Source organism: Lynx rufus, unplaced genomic scaffold (genome assembly GCF_022079265.1).
Source record: "Lynx rufus isolate CCGP_SWC_20201006 ecotype Redwood Valley unplaced genomic scaffold, mLynRuf1.p SCAF_13, whole genome shotgun sequence".
Classification (NCBI taxonomy): Eukaryota; Metazoa; Chordata; class Mammalia; order Carnivora; family Felidae; genus Lynx; species Lynx rufus.
This window is the reverse complement of record NW_025814827.1, coordinates 6,878,785-6,902,000: the sequence shown is the minus strand read 5'-3', so window position 1 is coordinate 6,902,000 and position 23,216 is coordinate 6,878,785. Positions and strand designations below refer to the sequence as shown.

At 56.4% G+C, this 23,216-nt stretch overlaps 1 protein-coding gene across 11 annotated transcripts in view; it reads right to left on the bottom strand.

The window, feature by feature from the left end:
* Positions 1–14,299, bottom strand: part of TLE3 (TLE family member 3, transcriptional corepressor) — a 48,586-nt gene extending 34,287 nt beyond the window's left edge. For all 11 annotated transcript variants that reach the window (XM_047074851.1, XM_047074853.1, XM_047074854.1 and 8 more), the window contains exons 1-4: positions 13,196–14,299; positions 12,517–12,617; positions 11,930–11,993; positions 10,825–10,869 (exon numbers count right to left, since the gene is read on the bottom strand). In XM_047074851.1, coding sequence (XP_046930807.1) covers positions 10,825–10,869; positions 11,930–11,993; positions 12,517–12,617; positions 13,196–13,219 — 234 coding nt within the window. In that variant the 5' untranslated portion in view covers positions 13,220–14,299. The remainder of the gene's footprint in view (positions 1–10,824; positions 10,870–11,929; positions 11,994–12,516; positions 12,618–13,195) is intronic.
* Between the last annotated feature and the right edge of the window lie 8,917 nt (positions 14,300–23,216).

The following is a 23,216-nucleotide window of genomic DNA, read 5'->3' as shown; positions in this document are numbered from 1 at the left end:
AATCCCCCTTAGAACATTATGCAAATCTCCCCTTGCCCCTCAACAGGCTGTAAAAGTCACATTACCCTTGCAGAGGCAGCTCGTTAAATTTTGGGGGTCTCCCCATAAGGTCAGCACTACAAATGAAACACTGGCTAGGACTTTTTAAGGACAGAGGCTGGCTGGCAAATCTGGGTGGCAGGAAAGGAAAATGAGGTGTGGGGGGGTGGCGGGGGGGACAGGCTGACTGTGGGCAGACACAGAGCCCCATTCTATCCACCCACCACTGAGTTCACCACCAACAAGCTGGTGCCTTCTTAGATTAAAGGGGTCAGAGGGTCCTCTCTCCCTAGACAAGGATGGCAGGAGGGGCGGCATTTCATAGGCCATAAAAATCACAATCGGTTATTTAGCAACTTGTTTATGGATCAGTTCCCTCTCAAACAGACCTCCTCCCAAATCACCACCACGTTCAACATCTCATTTTACAGATAAGGAAAATGAGGCCCAGAGTGGGCAAAGAGCCGCCCTGGGTCACAAAGCGAGACGGTGGCGACCAACTCTCCCTGCTCTGCAATCGAGAATCCTTTCCCCTACACCAAGGGTTCACAACCAGGGGCAACTGTGCTCCCGGGGGGGGGGGGGGGCTTTGGCAATGTCTGGGGACAGGGGTGTCACAACTGGAGAGGCGCTACTGACAGCTAGTGGGTAGGGGCCAGGGAGGCTGCTGATCTTGGGAAACACAGGACAGCCTCACCCCAAAGAATTATCCAGCCTCAAATGTCAAGAATGCCCAGACCGAGCCACCCTGATCTACACGTGGCTACACACGTTTCACTGGATTCTTCAGAGGCGTTGTCTGGGGCCTTCCCAGCCCCGGAATCAAAGTCTGGAAGTACATACGGGTGGGTCTTGGGGGGGGCCATGCAGGGAGACCACAGAAGACCACGCCTCAATACAGCCTGTGGGAAGAGTCATTGGTTCCTGATTGAAAACAGACCTTAGTTTCTCGTTCTGAACCTGCCTCTGGTCCACCTGAGACCACGAGCCAGTCACTTAACCTCCCCAGACGGCAGTGTTCCAGTCAGTGCTCCTGTCAGGGAGGGCTCGGAACACCTACGCTGCTATGCTGTGGGGCGGGGCCTGTGGGGCCAACAAGCGGCAAATGGGAAGGGGCCCTGGAATGTTCCACCCCATCCACAACCCCACGACTCTTGTCCTCGCTCTTTGAGGCCTTGGCAACGCCGGGGACTCTGTCCCATTGGGAGAATACATTGCCGAGGCCTTCCTACGTGCAAGAGACTATACCAAGCAATCAAGAGGCATCATCTTATGTGATCCTTGTAACGCTCCCTATGACCGCACGGTCCACCAGATGAAGCCACGAGCCACGGGGGGCTAGTGAACGTTAAGGAAAACTCAACGTAAAACTCAGATTCTCACAGCAGCCACATTTCAAGGGCTCCATAAACACGTGCGGCTGCTGGCTACCATACTGGACGGTGAGCTAGACCCTTCCGCCGTTGCAGAAAGTTCTACCGGACGGCACTGCTCTAGCAGGTAGGTGTTATTATTCTCCCCCGCATCAACTGAAGTTCACAGGAAGTCTACGTAGTCAGCCCCAGGTCGCACAGCCAGTTAAGTCCCGACACGGGACTCAAACCCAAGGTTCTCTGGCCTCCAAGCCTGTCCCTCGGCCACCAGGACTTAGCCCTCCCAGTTCCTGATGCTCTGCACCTGACCGGCCAGGATGCCCCTCTGAAAACCAGGGGCTTCTGACGGAGCAACTCTGAGCCCTCTGGCACGGAGGGGCCAGTAAAAAGTCTCATCAGGGACCTGTCCCGCTCCCCACCGGTGGGGCTGGGCAGGGGGGAGTGAGGGAGAGCCGCATGGAGGCCCCTTGAGAAGGGAGGTCAGACCCCAGGTGGGAGAATAGAGAAACTCCAACAGGCCACGAAGAGAGAATTATCTAGACCGCACCCCCACCCGCCCCCTTTATAAGTTCCTACAGGGTGGATACTGCATGCATGTATCGGGGGACACGGAGGCCAGGAGGCCAGCATCGAGCCGACGGTGAGAGGACTCTGGCAGGGGCGGGGCTGCTCTCTGGGGGCGCTGCTGCTTCTCTCCCCACTTCAGGCTGGCTTCGCGAAGATTCCTTGTTCCTCTGGGATGAAGTGCGAGGGCCTCAGGGCTCCAACTGCCAACCTCAACCCCCGCAGAGCCTCCCCCCCCCACCCACCCCCCCAGGATGTCTGCCCTGAGGCAAAGCCAGGTAAGATCGCAAGATGGCAGCCCTCTCCTGGGGTGGGGGAGCTCAGAGGAAGGGGCCCCTTCCAGGAAAAGCAATGGGGAAGGGTGGAAGGAGAAGGGAGAGCTCTCCCGGACCCATCAGTCCTGGCCGACTCACGGCCTCTGTTTCCATGGGGGCCACTGAGCCTCTCAGTCTAGACCGTCTGGGATCACCTGTGGCTTCTCCACCGCCCCCTGCGTCTGCCCTACCTCTTCCTGGGCAAGAAGTCTGATAGTTCCTGTCCCCCACCCTGGCCTCACCCACTAGTCCCCCCCCCCCCAGACTGCTCTGCTTTTCCCAGCACCGATCGCCACTGATTCACAAAGCACACCCCCGACAGGACAACCGGTTTCAGATTCCGGGCTCTCCCGAGACGCGTATCTGGGGACCGAGTAGCAGGCCCCCTCCTCCAACCTTCGGGTCACAGACTGCCTGGGTGGTGGTGGAGGAGTCTAGAACCAAAGCCTTCTCGACCAGTTTAGGAAGAGTCCCCCTCCCATGCCCCCAAGGTGCTCTTGGCATTCCCAGTGCTACAGGACTGGGAGAAGGATTCCTGCTCCTTGGAGTCTCCCGTATGAAGGAACAGGTAGCTTTCCTGGGCACACTAAGAAGAACTTCCTCTGTTGGGCTAGTCTAGTTTTCAATCGGAATTACAACGGCTACAACAATCGCAACAAACAGCTGAAAAGCTGCGCACGATGGTTACCAAGGATTTAAAAGGACAGCAGGACAAAGTACTTGCATCTGGAACATTCCATGCCCAAAGAGACAGCCAGGGCATGCCGAACTTGCCAATCTACCCCCAAGCCACTGACCCTCGCGCTTCCTTCTCATAATCCCAATTCAGCCTGGTTTCCCTTCTCTTCCCCCTTCCTACCCACCCTCCCCCCGTATCTCTGCTCCATCATCTCCCCTCCCAGCTATCTCTTTCCTCACCACCTCCTTTCTTCCCTTTTCACGTTTAAACTGTCCACCGTACAAGATGAAAAACAAACAAAACAAAACACTTGAGCTAGATTAAAGACGCTTTAAGATAAAAAAAAAAAACTCAGGACGCGTCTCCGTTCCTTCCTCCAATCACAACTTTGCAGCCAAAAGACGTCTCTCTCAGAAGCTGGAGAAAACCTGTATCCTTCCCAGAAAGTCCATAATGCTCTCAGGGTCAGGGACAACCCCCAACTGGAAGGTTACCCTCTGTGAGTCTCCCCTCCCCCAAAACGTGGCCCAGCACCACGCAGGGCTCAGGGGGCCTCAGTGAATACAAAATGGTCCTATCCCTTGGGGAACTCCTGGCGTCATCCTTCCACACACACAGCCAGCCCCTGCCCCTGCCGCCCCGTCCAGTTTATGAACACAGCCCCTCTAGTGCCCTGGATGTATACAGGTCATTTTCACACCCCGCACTCTGAGGCTTCTGTCCTGCCGTTTGTTTGTCCGACGCCCAAATGCCTGTCATTTTAGGTTCCTAAGATGAAAATGTCTTCGCTGCTTTGTAAACAATCAAGTGCTACGGAAACACCAGAAGTCGATGTTATCATAATTATGATATGTGGAAGAACAAAATTTTCAAAGTCTGTCCTCCATAAAGGTCTTCTCCTGAGGTTACTTAGTGGTGGTGGCGGCAGCTGCCCCAGGCCCCCAGACCCCGGTCTGTGTCCCTCACTCGGTGGGTGGAAAGGAAGAGGCCCCCTTTCGACGCAAAAGCCAAGTCCGTCCACGCTCCCAGCCCTGGTCGCTCCCAAGCTCTCTTTTCACCCTTCAAAGGATGCCATTGGTGAAGAGGAGCTTTGGTGACAGCGGGGACAGGGGAACCTCTTCCCGAAGGGTTGTGTTGCTTCTTCAGAGTCGGCTGGGGTGAAGGGGAGGGTCGTGTTTGTTCTCAGGCAAATCTCCAGGGCTGAGTTAAAGGGTCTCCTGGCTCATAAGCTCCTAAACCCCGCATGAACCTCCACTTGAGAATAAGACCCTCCCCTCCCCACCCTCATGCTTTCCAGAGGCCCCCCCACCCCCTGCACAGTGAACAGCCTCCGGAACCTCAGCTGAAAGGGCCTCCGAGGTCCCAGGTCCGGAATCTGCCTCTCCAGTAAGTGGAGCCCTCCCCCTCAGTCCCCACAAAGGTGGCCTTAGCCTAAACATTCAGCTAAACATTCAGTGACAGCTGGGCCCCACCCTCAGGCTGACTACAAACAAAAGAACTCCACAACAACACCGGGTGAGAACAGCCCTCCCATCCATTCCGCCAGAAACTCCAGAAAGGCCAAGTCCTAAGAAGCTCCCCCCCCAACCCGCCCCCGCCGGGGGGGGGGGGGGGGAGGGGGTGCTCCTGTCTGCAGTGGATGAGGGCTTACATCAACCAGCCCACCCTACAGTCCTTACTTAGGCTCAGGCAGGAAATCCCCCCCCTGCCCTAAGTTTCTCCCCGGCCCCCACCGGAGGGGGAACACTTTACCGTGTTAAGGCAAGAGCCAGAAAAGAAAAAGCCAGGAGAGAAAAGCAAGAGAGTGAGAGAGAGCGAGAAAGCAAGCATCTTGGCCCGGGAGTCGCAGAGAGCATTTGTTGAAAACAAGATATTGTCCCTTTAAGCATATAAAAACAAGGCCCTTGAGCACGCAGTTCTCACTCTGGTACACAATTATGGGTGCTTTCAGCTGTCTAGCACTACTTCAAGTGCTCTCTTAAACCAGACTGTCAATGGCATGTTGAAAGCTATTTTGCTGGCTGCTATCATTAATAGCAAAGTGGAGAGAGCTGGCTGATGAGAATTAAATATGGGGGAGGGGCGGGTCAGAACCAGTCATTACAGAATTACCAACACGAGCAAGGAGGCAATGCCACTTTGGGGAAGAAAGTTCAAACCGGCATGTGGGGGTGGAGAAGGAGGCACCGGGAGGCCCTCCCGCTCCCTCCGCCAGCGCAGGGCGTCCCCATCCCCCACCCCCCACCCCCCCCACCGCCGCTGGGGGGGGGGGGGGGGCCCGGGTGGCCGCGGGCCAGCCCGGCAGAGCCATATGGGGACAGAGGGAGCCACGGAGTCGGGAGTGTGAGAGCAGAGAGGCCTTGGAGATCACTTTGCTGCAAAATGTCACCACCTCGCCTGGCTCCCCAAGTGGAGCCCCGCCCCCCCCCCCCCCCACCATTCCAGCTTGTGGATGGTGCTTCCGATTGCCTTTCCAAGAGCGGTTGCCACCCAGATTGAGGAGCAGCGTCCTCCCCCTCCTCCCCCCAGGCTGGCTTTCTGCTGGCTTCTGCCTCATAAACCCCTGCCCTCCCTCTAAGTCTCGGCTCAGGTAACAGCCCTTCGGTGTAGTCTTCTGTGCAACCCCCCCATCCCCCTTCCCCTCCCCCTTTCCGGGGAAGCATACGCTGTTCTGTCCTGGGTACTCCTCCTGTGACACTGGGGCCGTATTAGCACTTACCTCACTGCACTGCCATGACTTATTTAGATGCCAACTCCCCAGCGGAGGGAATGGTGTCTGATTCGGCTGTGTAACCAGCCCCGGCCCACACCCAGCACATCCCAGGCCCCTAATAACCGTTTTGGAACGGCTCCAACCCCCTCATCTTACTGATGAAGAAACTGGATGCCGAGAGCCGTAGGAGGAAGCCTGCAGAGCTGGTAGCCAACCCACAATTAAAACCCTCACTTCCTACTCCCAGAGCTCAGGGAACCAGAATCCCACCCTCTGATGACCCCAGTAATTCTGAGTAAAGGTAAACCAGCGTGTTTGCTGAGCACCTGTTACGTGCCAAGCGCCCGGAAGAGACCCCAGCAGAGGGGCTTCCTCCGTGGCCACCAAAAAAGGAGATGACGAAGTGTGAGAAAGGGCGCCATGCAGGCCAGATCGCAGGCGGGAAACCCCATGGAGGTTTGGCCTTGACTACCTTTTGGTCCCAAGTGTCCCAGGATTTTGTGCAAACGGATAGGGACAGGAAAGCAGTTTGCCACGCAGGAGGGAAAAGGGAGCTCACTCCTACAGCGGAACGGAAACCGAGGGCCTCTGACACAGACCAGACCCTCTCTATACTAAGTGGAGGAGGAGGAACCCAAGGAGAAAAAGAGCTCCGTGCCCTCCGGGGGCCCCTGGTCCAGAAGAGTTCATGGAAAGAAGGAAGAGTCAGGCTCAGTTTCCTCGGATGAGCCGAGGCCATCCCAGTGATCAAGCGTATGAGAAGCAAGAGAGCACACGAATCTCACTCCATATGGCAACAGCAGCAGTGAAGAACGGGGGTCCAGAGAAGGCTAGGTTGGAAGGCAGTCTGGGGCGGGAGCTCCTCGCAGGTGCACAGGACAGGGGGCAGGGGGCTTTGAGCTCGGCAGACCCCCAAAGCTGACCATGGCAGGCCCTCAGCGCAGTGAGAGGAGCTAAGTGACTGGAGAAAGACTCTCCTCAGCAAGAGGGACCAGCCGGGAAAGGTGAGGTGGAAACCAGGGCCTAGGAGGAGTGCTTGGATGCCAGCAACCACCCCCCCTCCCCCCCCCCCCCACTCCGGAACTCTTCTTAGCTCAACCCAGACGCACCCCACAAACAGGCACTCCTGGGCAGGGTCTTTGTAACCTCGCCACCTGCTGGCTCCCTCTGGCCACCCGGCCTTCAACACTGATGGTCCCCAAACTTCAACTTGTACCTGGACATCTTCCAGCCAAGCCCCTAATTACTTAGATGATGAGAGGGGAGGGGACAAACGGAGATCTCCCATCTCCTTCTTCAGCCCCGCGTTCCCGGCCGGCCACGGCCGTGGCTTTCTGTATCCTTGGGTAAAAAGGTCACAGGCCTTACCACTTTACCTCACCTGTGCACCTGACCTCTGGGGTCGCTAGTTCTGCACTGGGTTTATTATTACGCACATCAAATCATTAGATGTGCAAATAGCTGGCAATTCAGAAGAGGACGGTGGGCAAAAAGCATCCACCTGATATGGTTATACAACCCGAAATGGGGTACTTTGTACTTCGGTATAGCCGGGTTCGCAGGCGTCGCCTTAGCCTCTTGACATAATGCAGAAAGCGGCAATGACAATTAAAGCCACAGAGTGCTATCGGTTAGTAAACAAATACACCTCACCTCTGGAGTCTTGCTAAACAGAGACCTGGGCTCGGGACAAAAGGTTGCATTAGCAGCCCCAGCACTAATGCGGGACTGGGTAACTGGGTATCTCAGCTCCCCTCCCTGGCCTCAGTTTCCTCATCTGCAACCTGGAATGGTTTGCATAAGAAGCCAGAGGGCTCCCCCCATTCCAGGATGCCAAGAGAAACTTGGAGGAAGGGTTGCTCCTCTGGGTTTATAGAAAAAGGGTGACCGTAAAAAGGGTTGGCATAGCGCTGCCCCAAAGTCCAAATGTCTCGAGTTCTCTTTTGAAACCTCAGTGCTCACCGGGGGAGGGTGAAGACGGCCTGACCCAGCTTCTCGTGCCTCAAACCCCACAGCCAACAGGTGCTCTTGGGCGCTCCTTTCGAAGCCTCGGCAGGGACAGGACAGGAATCAATGAGCTGGCCAGCCCTCATCGCCTCCCTGGCCTCCCTGAATCACCCTTGACATTCTGCCTGGAAGCAGGGGCTTAGAGGAGGTGGGTGACCCCTTGAAAGCTCAGGCCAGGCCCGTGATTCTGTAATCTTTGCTTTGCCATAATTAGGGAGGTAGGCAGAGGCGTAGGAGGAGAAACCATTTATTACTTCTGTGGGATTTGACAGCTTGAAAGAAGAACGAGAAGGATACAGGGAAACAGCCAGCAGGAGCCAGCCACAGTGAGCTTAACCTCTCGGTAAAATAAAAAACGGGCTGGACGCACCCGAGGTTCCCAACTAATAGGCATTTCCCCAGAGACAGCAAAGAAGACCTTTTTTAAAAAAAAAAAAAGAAAAAAAAAAGCGGTGGGGGTGGTGGTGGCGGTGAAGGGGGGCGGGGTGCATGTGAGCGAGCAGGCGGAGGACCCCCACGCTTTCCAAAGTGCCAGCTCTGGAGATCACCTATTACATAAAGGTACAGACAGTCCCCACCCCCACCCCTGAGCTTAAAGACGAAGAATCCAGCCTGTTTGTTCCAGGCAGATGTAATCACACGTACAGTCAAGTCTAGAGGGCAGGACACTGCATGAATAATTCAAGCGCTCCAGTCACTTGATGGTGTGTGCAGATAAAACACCAGTCAACCGCTAAACAGGTCAGCTGATAAACTTGTTTGCTCAGGCCTAACCACCATCCGCCAAATGCACCCGAGACCCACACTACAATTAGTGGCTGGGTTTTCTTCTGCAGAACCCCGGCAAGCCTAGGGAGTGGCCAGCCCCATTAGGTCAGGGTTGCAGGTTAGTTTCTTCACCTCCCTGCCTCTTTGTTCCTCCACAGCCTCCGGGCGATTTCACCCAACTCCAGAGATTGCCATAAACCCAGCGAAGGCACCAGAAGGCACCACTCATTCGTGCTGGGAAAGCCAAGGGGAGCTGGCTGTAGGGCAGAGGTGACTGGCAGGCAGGGTGAAGCACCCATTTCGAGAATCCAGAGGCCTGGGCTGGAGTCCCAGCCCTGCGCCACAGGCCTCCCCGAAGCCTCAGTTTCCCCGCCCGTACAAAGGGTGCAAACGCTCCGTCTGCCTGCCTCTCGCAGCTGAGAGGATTAAATGGGACCGTGTTGCCAAACCTCAGGCATTCTCCCCCTGAGAACCCTGTCTGGGGAATAGCCAGAAGTCCCAGATGCACACAGCTGCTCTTTGTGCAAACCCCACCACCACATGCGTTAAGGCGGTTAACTCTTCCTGAGTTCAGAGTCTCCCCAGGACTCCGGGAACACCTTTGCTCCACCAGCCAAGGTGGACCCGTGCCAAAGAACCAACCACTCACAGACACGGGGAACACCACCCATGCAGACCTCAACATGCAACGACATATTACGCCTTAATTATGAAGCTCTTAGAATAACTGCTGCTATAAATTTTAAACCTGGGTGCAATTACCCTCTTTAAACACACCCAAGATACTAAGCACCGAGGGAAAAAAAAAAGAAAAAAAAGAAAAAAGAGGAGGTGGAGAAAGGGAGAAGGTGGCACCTTGCCTAACACCCCAAGGGTCCCTGAACACCCGAGGTCCACTCCATGCGTTCAGTCCCACCTAAAGTTGGGCAGCACCTGCCTCCAGTCCATTCTGCCGAAGAGAAACATCTCAATATACAAAGCCGTGGCTGCTTGTGATTTCTGTGGGTTAAGAAGTGAAAACTTGGTAGCCTTCCTATGCTAATCCCTCAGGAAGCCACAAACTGGCTTCCCACATCGCCCAGTAAACTCAGGCCCCTTTCCGGCTGCCCTTCACCCAACACTGGGGCTCCTCCAGGACAGAAAGGAAACCACAGATTCAAAAGGCTTTATAGGAAGCCACCGGAGCAGGCCGCAAGGGACAGGCATTTCAGGGTCACCTGCCCTTCTCACCTGCCCCAGACCCTGCCCCCTTCAAGAGCAGATTTTAAACCCCCGTCAACGACTGTTCATTTAGGGCAGCAAATCCATTCAAGTCACGGTCACCAAAGGCTAGAATGAGTCAACAGTCTTCTGAGATTTCAAGAACACCAATTGTTAAAAAGAACAACCGGCCTGCGCCATTTATTCGTGCCAAGTCACTTCTAATCGCTGGCCAAGCCAAATTACAGACAGCCTCTCCTTGGAACACAAATACACAAACAGGCCTCTCCCACAGCCCAGCCTAGCACCCGGGACTAGTTACCGATATGCACTGAGATAAAGGCTGTTTGCATTTGCTCCTCGGTTTGAGGTATACTGTTATTAGGAGAGTGACAATACGAGGTAGTTTACATATCCATTAAACAACACCACACTAGCTAAACTGGTTTGACTTCAGGATTTCAAAGCTGAGCCCAACTACCAGCCACCTCCGAGGTCCTGGCGAGGCAGCCCTGGGCAAGTTACTTCACCTCTTTCCTTCTCTGTAAAATGGGGACCCAGGCTGCCTTCAAACGAAGATTGAGAGGAGAAAGCTGCCTCGCAAACGTAAGACATGAGGGCTATATTTCATCCTGGCTTCGTATTTTTAAGCAGTTAGTGGCTTGTTCCCTTAAATTTTGACAGCTCAGCCTGGCTTTAAAGACTCTTGAAATTTAATCTTATCAAGGCAGAACATCAAATTGTTACGCGCAGGCACACACGCGCGCGCGCGCGCGCACACACACACACACACACACACACACACACACACACCCCTCCTGCATTTCCCCTTGAGAATTTTATATTAAAACACTTAAAAGCAGCCAGCTAGCCCCCTCTGGGTTTCAGGAGTTTGTAAAGCAGATCCTGAAGGCACAACGTTTCCTCCGCTCCTTTATACCAAGATCCAAGACCAGGGCTAATTTCACAAGCTCAGGTGCCAAAAACTCATGCCCAAGAAATCAGCAACGCCTCAGACCCTGCATTTCAGAGACCGGATCCACGTGCTCTTCAAGGAGAAGGAGGGGGAACAGAAGACGAGGCTCCTTTTCAAAGGGCAGGGGCCATAAGAAACCCATTTGTTAGGTTTTTAACCGCTAGGTAGATTTCGAGAAGAAAAGCACTTACCTGCTTGTGCATTTCGATGTTCAAGCCATAGGACATCTCATAGTACTAAAAGCAAAAAGAATTGCCATTAACAGGCAACCCCCAGTCATCTGTTCACTTTCCAAAATCAGCTTTGGGGCCAGGTTTCTGGCCAAATCACACTTTTAGGATACATCTGCTAACGAAGTTCAAATCGAACCCCAAAGCCCGCTGTAGGGGGGTTGAAGGGCTGACCAGGGGTGAATGTGGCTCTCGTCTCTACAGAACATTATCGATGCAGCAGTAAGAGAAGCTGGGCCCTCCCTCCCTTCCACAAGCACCTCGTGGGCCATATATCCTGTTTATACAAGGTTCGGGTTCAACAGGGAATCGTGTGTACGCTGGGCCCCTCTTGTCCTCTGAGAGTTATTTAGCAATGTGTCAAAGGCCTCTTATGTGGAAAGCAGTGCAGGGAGGGCGCTTAAGTGCCTCCCGTGTCCTCTCAACAAACAGAAGATGGAAACTCAGGGCAACAGACACTGGGAAAGGGAAGAGAGTCTACCCTACTGCGCCAAGGCTGACGAGGCTGGGGTATCCCTGCTGAGGGAGGGGAGTGGAGGCAGAGAGCTTTGAAAGGCTCCTCCGCTCTCACAAAACCCTGGGGAACGAAGGGGGGGGGGCGTGCAGGGGATAGGCGGAGAGGGCTCCTGTCCCACTCTGGCTAGATCCCAGGGCTGCAAGGCAGCAAAGTTTCCCAACACTCCCCGGAGGTCCCTAACAGAGATGTTATCCCACCCAGACGTGAGCTGATCCAGTCCTATCTTACTAGCCAAGACAGGGGCCACCAGTCCCTCTGGGAAACCTTCAGGCCACAAACTAAAGGGGCACGAAGGTAGCGCAAAAGCGCCCCGCCTGGATTTGGGTTTCCCTTTCGGCCCCTCCTCTCACCCACCCTCCTCCAAGTGGCCCGGGCTAAGGGGGCGGGGGGCGGGGGGGGGGGGCAGTGGCGGGTCGGGGGCACACTCGGATAACCCCGGCTCCCAGGGCTGCCCGGCGGCTGGCCGCGGCGGGCCGGGGACTCGGCTGCAGGGTCCCCCAGACCCCCGCCCCGGGCCCGCCCTGGCCCCGGCCCGCGGCCGCCTCTCACCATCACGTAATGGCGCTGCATCTCGGTCTTCTCGTTCGCCAGCTTGTCGTACTCCACTTTGAGGCTGCGAGGGCAGGAGGAGCCGGCTCAGGCCCGGGGCCCGCACTGCCTCCTCCGAGGCCCCAACGTCAGGGCCTCTGAGAACCGCTTTGCCACTTCCTGAACGCCCCCCCCCGCCCCTTGGGGGACCCCTGTCACCCCGCAGCCCCGGGGCGGAGGGGGTTCGGGTCCTCGCCGCGGGGGAGGGAGAGACACAATTTGAAACTTCCGCGGCCGAGCGCGTGGACTGCTCAGGGCCGCGGGGGCCGGGGCGGGGGGAGGGAGGGGGGTGGAGAACCCGGCTCGCGACCCCCGGAGCGGGCCCGCCGCGACCCCGACCCTCACCCCGCCGGCGGCCCAGGGTGCCGGGAGGCTGCGGGCAGCCAAGGGTTAAGGCGCCGCGCTCGGAAAGGGGAAACAAAAGGCGGAGGCCCCGGCTGCCCCGCCGCCCCGGGTCGGGAGCCCCCTCCGTCCCCGCGGGGGGTGGCAGGAGCCGCGGCGGGGACGCCCCTTCCCGCCGGCCCCGGGGAGGCCCCCACCGGCCTTACCTGTGATATTGAGCTTGCAGGAACTGGAATTCGTCTTTGATCCTGTCACAAGACTCAGCCACCGTGAATTTAAATCCCGGCTGCCCGGGTTGATGGGGAGCCTGGAGCCCGCGAGGACGAGACAGGGGAGGGGGCGGGGGCGTCAGACTGGGCTCCGGACGGCCCCAGCCCCTCCGCGGCTTCCCCCGGCTCCCCCCGCCCAACCCGGGAGGCCACCCTCACAGCCCAGAGCCTTCCCAGCAAGTTTCTCAGCCGCCCGACGGGGTGGGGTGGGGGGGCGCCCCAATCCTTCCCCATTGGCGGCGGGGCTCATCCCTTGCACGAAGGGGCTCCCTTCCCAAGTAAGACCGGCACTGGAACATAGCCGGGTGAGTTGGGAGATTGGGGAGAGGGAGCGGGGGAGGAGGGGGGCAGCGTGAAAACAAACAGTTCCGCTGGAACACAGGCAACCCCCCAACGCCACTCGGGCGGAATTAACCTCCTCTCTCCACGGCGCCCCCCCATCCCCATCCCCTTTGTGTGAGCGCGCGCGCGCACTCACACACACACACACACACACACACACGCACGCACGCACACACCATAAAGGTAGCAACAAGCAAAATGGAGGTGCCAGATAAACTGCCTCGTTTACCCTGCCATGATAGATGCTTAAATAAACCGAGTTGCAATTACTCACCGGATGTCTGCCTTGCGGATACATGGCAGGGAGGGGTCGTGATTCCGAGAGCGTGGAAGCGCCGAGAGCTCGGGCCGGGGAGGTGCGGGGGAGGGGGGAGCCAAGCCCGAGCGGGGGGCGGCCGGGAAACCGAGTGCTCGCCCCCGGCCCCCCCAGCCCGCTCTCGCAGCGAAATCCCAGAGTCGGGCGCCCGCCCCAAGTGGAGACAAAGAGCTGCGGAGCAGGCGGCAAAGTCGTCGGCGGGCGCCGAGGCCGGGCGGCGGACGCGGGCTTTGTGCGCCTAGGGCTCGGCGGTCTGCGGCCGGCCGCCTTCCCCCCGCTGCGTGGAGCGCGTCAGGGCCGGGGACAGCGCGGACATCGTCGTCTCCCCGGTGGCTCCGGCGCGGGGTCCCGAGGCCGGGGTCTCCTCCTGGGGCGACTGCGGACCCCCTCCGGATCACTCGGCGAGTCGCGCCGTGAGGGGGGCGCGCCGAGGCAGCCCCAGCATCCGGGGCGCGCGGGTCCGATCCCAGAGGCGGCGCTCGGGGAGAAGAGGAAGGAGGCTAGCACCCAGGTGGCGGCTGGGGGCCGCAGGAGCGCCGGAGGGTGAGGGCGGGAGCCCGGCGCGGGCGCTTAGACGCCCCCCCTCGGAGAGGAGAGCCTGCTGTTCCGTCTGCTACTGCCGCCGCCGCCGCCGCCGCCGCTGCAAGCCCTTCCCAGGGCCGAGGAGGAAACTCCAGGCTCAGTAGGTGCAAATCAGCTGCCCTGGCATCCTAACTCCAGCGGGCACAGGAAGCCTCCGCAAAGGGGTCCTCGCTGCTCCCAGCTTGAGCGCCGCGTCCCCAGCGAGAAGCGCTCGGCGCCGCCACCGCCGCCTCGGAGCGCACAGGCAGGAGAGAGCGCAGCCCGAGACCGGGGAGCTCTGCGGCTTCCTTCCTTCCCCTCGGCCTGGCTCTTCTCTCCGCGCCCGAAAAACCCCCCAACACACACACCCCAAACACACACACACACACGCACACACACACACACGCACACACACCCAAAAAAGTGCCCGGGACCTGCGGATACCACACACAGACAGGCGAGGGGGACGAGCACGAGGTCTGAACTGCCGCGAGAGCAGTTCCAAATAGGGACTGAAAAGTAACAAAATAATGTGGCAGCTTCGCCCGGTGCTGGCCAATGGGAGTGCGGGGCCCCCACGTGGGGCTACCGGACTCGGCCTGCGACTGGGCGCCGCCGGGCGCGACGTCACAATGCCCTCTTGTGTCTAAAACTATGCATGAAAAGTAGCAATCAGGCCCTACCCGCTGGTGACTTTCGCATGGGAGTGAAAAACAGCGCTCCTCAGATCAGGAATTAACCGAAAGACATATAATAAATAGATATATATTATAGTGCTGGGCTGCTAGACTTTTTTTCTCCCGCCTCTCTTTTTTTTTTTTCCCACGATCTACTAGCAAATAATTATTTGGCGGGAGGGGGAAACAGGGGAACCCGAGGAATAACAACAAAAGAAAAAAAGACAAGCCGTACGGTCCTCGAAACCTGTGGCTGGTAGTAATGTATCAGTTTATTCTGCAGTGGCGGCGAACGATTCCTCCCTGGAATCTCATTAGGTCTGCAAAGCAGCCCAATTAGATACTATAAAACAAACAGAATCACTTTGTCACTTTAATGTTTTCACTTCGCAGGATTTAGGACTGAGAAAATGGTGGGTCCCAAAGTTGCCTCCCACCTTAAAAAATTTGCTGGGAACTGAGGGTGTCCCTCTCTTTACCCCTTCTCTTGCCCTCCCTCCCCCTTCCACTGGCCCCCAGCTTTTTTTCTTTTTTTTTTCTTCTTTGTTCATTCGTCCTTCTTTTCAGAAAGCCAAATAAACAGCGTCTTTGATGTGCGGCGGCTGCCGGCTAGAAGTCTGAGGAACTCTGGCTTGGCGGGCAGCGCAGATGGAAGGGCCGGCTGCCGGCGGACAAACGGCCCAGTTCCCGAGGTTCCTCACCGCGCGCTGGGGCCAGGGGAGCGGAGGAGGGGATGGGGAGGCGGCCCTGCCCTGCCGCGGCCGGGGAGCTCCCCGTTCCGACCCGGTTTGCCCGGCCTGCTCGAGGCAGTGTTGCGGCGTCGGCGGAAGCCTGCGGAGGGGCTCGCGTGCGGGCCGTGGGTGTCTCGGCAGCCAGCCTCGACGCCTCGGGAGGCGCAGACGCTCGCCTGCCCCCGCGCGCTCCTCGCGCACCCCCAACCGCCGCGCCTCCGGGACTCCCCGCGCGGTCGCACAGGCCACTCGACTCCGGGGCCAGTCCGCCCGCAAACGGATAGCTTCGATCTGCTGCTCGGGGTTACGTCAGGGCAGACGGGCGGTGGGGGAGCGGCCGCGCCCCGGACCCCCGCGGGCCCCGCCGGGTGGACCGGCCCAACGGGCGCCCGCGGGTCCCTCCCCGGCATCTCCGCGAAAGCGCACGCACCCCGGGGCCGGTGGCGGGCGCGCGCGAGCCGGCCGCGCGCCCCCGGATCTATATTTTCCCCTCATTAGGATCTGGAGTTCGCTCTTTGCATCTTAATGAGGAGCTGAGAGCGAGCGGGCGCTCGGAGGCCGGTGCGCAGGGAGTTACACGTGAGCGCCCGCCTCGGAGTTGAACCTCCCCGCGCCCGCTCCGGCCGCCAGCCCTGAACCGCGCTCCTCTCTTCATTTATTTATTTTCCTAAATAAAAACATAAATCGTGTGCGGCGCGCACCGAAGAGGGGGGGTAGAGAGAAGCCCGGGTCGACAGATGCGAGCATCTGGCCGCAGCCTTCATTAGACACAAAATGGCTCCTCTTTGGAGCTTCCTTTTCCCCTCCCCCTTCTCTGCCCTCCCCCTTACGTCACGGGTGGGCGCACCCGCTTCCAACCCGCCCCGCCCCTTTCTCGCTCCTGCCCCCCACGTGGGAGCCGTCGGCCACGCCCCCTAGCAAGGCCCGGGAAACCAATCAGAGGCCGCCGAGGAGGCCCTCCGCCACTGATTGGTGAAACGGTCGGGAGCTGTCAGTCCGCGGCCAGAGCTGTCAGTCAAAACCACGAGGGGTGGGGGAGCGCTGACAAATGCCGAGGCTTCTGAGCCTCCCGCTTGCAAATAGTGCTTGGAATGGCTGCTTAATTAGCTTTGAATGGCTTTTCCTTCCAGCTCAAACAATCTGTCACTACCATGTGGTATAAAGGAGCCATGCATAAAAAAGTAAGCAGAGGCTAAATATCAATTTGATTTTGTGTATCAAAGGAATATTTTATTTTTCTCCCTAGTAATGAAACGTATCAATTTAAATAATAAAAGGTAAAACACACACACACACACACACACACACACACACACCCCGAAAAGGGGGGAAAAAAAAGAAAAAAAGGAAAAAGAAAGAAAAAAAAAAAAGCCCAAACTCCACGGTTCTCTGACTCCTGCGCACGCCTGAAACAGGTAATTTCTACGGCCCACGTTTAGAAGGAAACCTGAAGATTCCCTCCACCCCCACCCCGCCCCCAAACTGCGTCTTGTTTTGTTGTTGTCGTCCAGAAGTCTAGGAGTGATGGGGGAGGGGTGGCCTGTAAAAGGGAAGGTGGGGGCGGGGGGGGCAAACTTTAAAGGAGCTCTTTGAAGCTGCTAATCAAAGTGAAGGGGGTTTTAAGACCCCGTAAACTGGGGATCCCACAGCAGGTCTCGATTTGGGAGCCGAGAGGAGGGGTGGGGGAGTAGCGGGTGTGCGTCTCGCCCGGATTTATTAAACACAATGCCTTCAAGATGCGCCTTGTCCGGCCTCCCTTTCCCGATCTCATTCCGGACTGGCTCCAACGGCGCCCGCCCGCTGTCGACCTACTAGCCTGGGCCCCCAGGTCAGGTCTATGCAGATTGCGACCGTAGAGCACTGCAGCTCCGTCCCCGTCCTAGGCATCGCTCTTCGCTCTTGCCCCGCCGTCCGCGATCCCGGGGACCCCGCGAGCCTGGACGCTCCCACAGGGCCGACTCCCGTGGGGTTCACCTGTGAGCCCCAGCGCCCGCGCGGGGCCGGACACGCTGGAGAAGCGCGCGGCTGCATTGGTGGCCTGGGTTTTGCAGAGCGCCGCCTCCTCTGCAGGGCCCAGCTGGAGGGCAGGCCAAGCAGTCTAGAATGATCAGGGCGCTGGAGCGCTTACTATGCACGAGGCAGAACACTGCTACCCAAGCGAGAATTCTCTTCTTCACCTCACGCCCTAGGGAAGCGGCCTGGCCGGTAGTCCCCATTGTATAGAGTAAAAAAAAAAAAAAAAAAAAGAGAGGCTTCGCAAACTCGGTAATTTGCCCCAAACTGGGCAGAAGCGTCGACATTCGAATCCAGGACAGCCAGCTCAACAGCCAACCTCAGCTGATTGATTCATTCCTTATTCATTCACTCTTTCATTCATTACCAGCTCTTTCCGCGGGTCAGGCTGTAAGGTCACTGGCCCAGCTCGCCCGCCTCCGGCTCCTACTCGCTGCGCACCCAGCGTCACGCCCAGCTCTCCGGAGCCCAGAACTGGGAGAGGGGCGGGGAGGTAACTAACCAGGCCAGCACCCCTTTAAGCAAACCCCCGCTCGACCCCCACCCGCGTGACACCCCCAAATTAGAAAAAAAAAAAAGGAGAAAAATACATTTCTTTGAGGCTCGAGAAAGAGAAAAGAAAATAAAAAACACGTATACAACACCACGTCCAAAGCTCTTGACAATTATTTTTAAAGAAGGAGGGGAGTGGAGAGAAAGAGTTCAAACGTCTCTGTCTCCAGTTCTAATTGGAAACGTTTCAACTGTTTATGTTACAAGAAGTGTCAGGGTCATTTGCTACCGAAGAGCTGACTTTTCATTGGCTGCTTAATTGAGTACCTCGGAGTCCACCCCACGTGGGAGAGGAATTCCTGGCACATTAAAAAAAAAAAAAAAAAAAGTCACCCGGGTAAGATAGAAAGCCCGGCCTGGATTTGCAGAACCTAGTCTTCTCAACCCCTCATTTGGGGTGCAGGGTGGTTGGTGGGCAGCTGGACGCCAGCTCCAAGAGCCGCCGCTCTGGTTCTTTCAAAATGATCGTCAAATACTTCAGGGAGAGTTTTAATATATGTTTTCTCCCTTTCTCAGAAATTAAAGGGTCTGGCTCAGGTCCGCCACCAGGCTGCGGCCTCCCATTTGAGGAACTGATCCCAGTGCCTTGGGTGGAGTTTTGAACCTCTCCCTGTCAATCCCTTCCCCTACAGCCTCCGTGGGCTTTGATTTTTTTTTTTTTTTTTTGAGACCTTTCCTTGGGACTGCCCAAAGAGAAAAGAAATCTCCCTCACCCATCTCTTTGGTTGATTCTGTAAGGTCCCTCTGATTATTGGCTTGTGGCTGCTCGGCTAAGGTAATTCTGCCCGCCCCCCCCCCATAGTCTCCCACCGCTCACCCCCAGGCCTCTTCCACAAGCAAGCACCTTGCCATAGAGCAAGAGGAAAGAGAATTTTTATTTATTTAACAAACTCTTACATAGTGCTTAGGCTGGGCCAGACACCATTCTAAGCACTTGACAAATATTAACACGCTTAATCCTTTCACAATGAATGAAGTGGGTGCTCTCAGCCTTCCTCCTATTTTCCGGGGGGGGGGGGGCAACTGACACACTGTAGTACCGTGACTTGTCCAAGGTCACTTCAGTGGCTGCCAGACTTGAGCCTGGGCAATGCACCACCACACCCTACTGGCCGTGGCTTTCCTGGGAATGCGGATCAGGCTTCAGGACACAACACAGGAAACTAGAGGGCCCCAGGAAGTCCCAGAGGGAGGCCCTATGGAGCTCATCGGGGAGCCATTTTATTTCAGGGAGCTCGAGGGGACTTCCCAGGCTCTCCCAACCCCTCTTCCGATTCTCTGGCCGGTCCTGGTTATGTGACCTTGGGGACTTGTTTAATCTTGCTAAGCCTCCATTTCCTCATCTGTAAAGTGGAGATAACCATCCTGTCTGCCTCAGAGGATTATTTTGAGGATCGATGGGGCTAATGCGTGCGATGTACTTAGTACCGAACCTGGCACATTAAGTGATCGATAACAGTTAGCCATGGTGGCCGTGATGGTGATGTAGGACCTTTGAGTGATTCCACTCATTTCTGGGAGGCTGCAGAGACAGGAAGGGCTAACATCCCAGCCCTTTGGGGGGAGTAAGCCAGGCAGTAACCACGCCCAGGTGGCAACACCCAGCTCCCTTCCCCTGAGCTCCCCCAGTGCCCTCCTGAGGTCATCGGGTGGTTCCCTCCCTCTCTAGAAATCCCATTCTTTACCTTAGCCCTCGAGTGACTTTGGATCTCCCTATTACCCAAGGACCCCTGAAGTGTGTGTATGTGGAGGAAGGAGGAGGGGCAGTGGGGTGGGGGGAGGCGTGGGATGGAGGGGGGGGGCGTGCAGTGCAGGGGGCTGGGGCGGGAGGGGGAAAATGCACGCAGAGAAATCTGACTATAACAGCCAGGGAGTCTGTAGCATTTCTGAGAAGACAAACCACAGCAATGAAGTATATATATATAACGCAGTCTGGTTCTGAGGGAGAACAGGAGTTGTGAAGAGGTTGCTTCTCAGAGGACTTCCTGGAAGGGTGGAACCTGACCTCAGTCCAGAAGGATGGACAGAAGTTCCAGTGGGTAGAGGGGGCCCGGAGGAGCAAACAGTTCTAACAGAAACCCTCCCCTCCCCCTCAGCCTGCACCGGGGTGCTTTCTGCTTCCTTGGATCCTTTCTGTGTTTTGCCACCTGATGAGGTGGTTTTGGTCCCTAAAGAAGGGAGCTAAGAACTTGCTTCCCTAATACCTCTGCTTTCACCCCCCACTTCTGTTTCAGGCTCCAGTGAAATCTGTCTCTGAAAGGCTCCCCGTGTGGCAGCCCCAGCCAACGCAACGGGAGGCCTGAGGATGTGCAAGGTCTTGGGCAAGACCCTGAAACTCTCAGGGTCTCAGTTATCACATCTGGAAAATGGGAACAGTGGCACCCGATGGTGGCGAGAATTTACAGAAAGCCTACCCTATGCAAGACCCCTTTGGAGATACCAAAATCTAAGGGAAGCCCTTGCTTTGGGGACATAGACAAGACCGGAGAGTTCCCACTTACTTTCAAGGCTGTGCGCAGGCCCCAGGAGCCAAATAGAGTCTACTATCGGCTGGAAGGATGGAGTTGACCATCAGAGAAGCTGGGTGTAGAGCATGGCCCTGAGTGTGGCTAAATGGAGAAGAATGTTTAGAATGCCTCTAAACATCCCTAAACATTCCAGATAGGGACAAAGGTGTTCAGCCAGGGCACTCTCGAGAATGCGGGGGATGGTTTGATTTGCTTGGTGGCCCAAGGGGCAGGGGAGGCCACCACCTCTCTCCAGAAAGCTGAGGAAGCCAGGCAATGATTTATAATGAGCCCCCCCCCACCCCCACCCCATGTCCACCTGGGACTTTGCTGGGGGCAGGTGTGCAGAGCAGGCTTGAAATATTTGCTCACCTGTCTCTAAAAGAAGCATAAGACAGGAAACATCCTCCAACACTCCATCCAAAGCCAGTCTGGGCCACATCCTGCTGCTCCCAAGGTGCACCTTGCTGACCTCTATTGACTAATGGCCCAGGGTTTCCATGCCTCACGCAGGAAGCGGGTAAATATTTATCGAAGTGATTGGGCGTCCTAATTAAGAGATTTGGGCCGTTTCTTTCTTTCCTTTTGAAGGATTCAAAGCTGAAGCTTAGGAGATTAAGAAATATTTTGCTGGTATGAATGCATCCAACTTCACAAGGGTGAGGCCCACGCTGGAAGAATTATCCAGGCCGGTGGAGGGGAGTGCTCCGGGTCAGCCAAGGTGATTAAGGTAGGACTCTCACCAAGCACATCCGGTCTTTGCTGGGGGGGGGGGGGGGATGCGGGTGGAGGGGGGAGGAGAGAAGAGAAGGATTCTGCCTGACAGCTTTGATTTTTCACTTCCAAAATCTGCTCTCAGCTTTACGTCCTTCCGGTGGCTGATTTTGTAAATATGTGTTGGTCACATACACCCAGTGATAGTGAAGTATGTTTACCCGATACGGTCACACCTACTAGTGGTCGTTAACTAGGAGCATTTTTGCTCCGAAGGGGACATGGGACAATATCTGGAGACATCTTTGGCTGTCACCACTCAGGGTTAAGGGTGCTATTGGCATCTCGCGGGCACAGGCCGGGGATGCCTCTAAACATCCGACAGTGCACAGAACAGCTCCCACAGCAACGGGTTATCTGGTTCCAAATGTCAATAGTGCTGAGGCTGAGGGACGCGGACAACCTTGTCTCACGTAGTCTTAACAAGTAAGGTAGGTCTCTATGTCCCTATTTGTAGACGAGCAAACGGAGGTACAAGAAGGAAAATACCGCGCGTGCAAGAAGGGAGGGAATGTTTCTTGAGCTCTGCCCCTCTAAAAGGGCATATGTTTTGGCTCCTTTGCGAGTGCCCTTTCTGGAATGGGGTTTCTGCAGGAGGGACACTGGGGCAACCAAAGAAGGCTGGGGCAGGAAAGGGGGGCGGGGAGAAGAGGGAGTTGGAGACTGTGAAGGTCCAGGTTGCAGGTGGACCCTGGAATTCTGGGAACATGGAGAGCTGGGGGCAGGGGGAGAGTGAGGGGGGGCTTCAGTTGTAAGAAAGGAGGAAATAAAGCAGATAAACCAGTTCACATTTTGATGTTCAGATTCTGAAAGTCTGGAAGTCCGACTTATTATTTCACTACTAACCCACTGTAAAAAATCTGCAGAACGGAGGAAAACATAAACAAAAGCGACCCCAACTTCTGTGTTTGCATCTTAAAGTACCGTCATATCTATGGAGTCATCGACAACACACAGAGCAGGGAAATTATCCCCGTGTGATAGATGAAGAGACTGAGGGCCAGAGAGCGTTAAGTGGTTTGTCCCCCACCTCACAAGCCGATAAAGGGGAGCCTTGAACGAATTAGGCCTTCTGGAATCAGAATTAACTATTTCCCTAGGGCCGCAGGGATCCCCTCCACCATTTTCATTGGACCGGCTTCAATTTGTGATCTATCTAGTTTGTAGGTCAGGCTCTACAAAATGTTTTGTTTGGGGGAAAGACAGGGGAGGTTTCGGGGCCAAAAGAGAAGCCTTAGAATTGCTGAACTACGTAAAGTCCTCCCAGACATTCTCAGCTGTGACACAAAAATTTCCTCCTGCTCGTTGGGAGGGCTGCAGTGGTTCCGTTGTGCTGGGGAGGCGGGGGGGGGGGGTTCCTGATGGTGCCGTAGAGCAGAAGCCCCTGTGCTGTCTTCATACTCAGGGAGCCCCGTCGCTCTGAGCCAGCATCCCCTTTGCTCCTGTGAGATGTCCTAGGAGGAAGACTTAAACTCAGGTCTTGCTGACCTGAGTGAGAAATGGCCTGGCAGCCCAGGAGAGAGCTGCAAATTATTCTGGGCCACCTCCTTCCCACCCCTTTGACAGAGGAGGGGGAAAAAAAGGAGACCCGGAAAGAATCAAGTCACGCAACTCTGGGTGGCAGAAGTGGGATTCCACGGCAGCCGCGTCCTGCCTGCTGCAGTCGGTGCCCGCAGCCACTGCACCACCCTAGCCAACACCACCCTGCCCCGTCAACCCCCTGCGCCTTCATGGCTGGCGGGGCGCAGCGTATAATAACGCTCCACTCTCTGCTAAACGGGAAGCTGGAACTTTCTGATACATCGTCTAATTTATTACTTGTTCCCCCTCTTCCCCCCAAGTCCTCATCATCCATTCCAACCTCCTTCCTGGGCGCCTTCCTTTGCTGCACAGGCTGAGGGCTCACCTCACGCTTCTAGACTCCTTCACCGAACAAAAATATGGTTCCACAATCAGCTGCAAGACCGGCAAGCAGATGTATGGCAGGGACCATCTCTGGCTCCCCCAGTTATTTCTGACCGGTGACGGGTTTGTGGAGACGGTGAGTTTCTCCGCACCCGCGGTCCAGTGTCTAGTCACTAGCTCCATGAATGTCAAGGGTACGTTGTGGTGGGCGGGGCGGGGAGGGGAGGGGCGGTGGCCCAGCTGTCTAAGCTTTGGATCT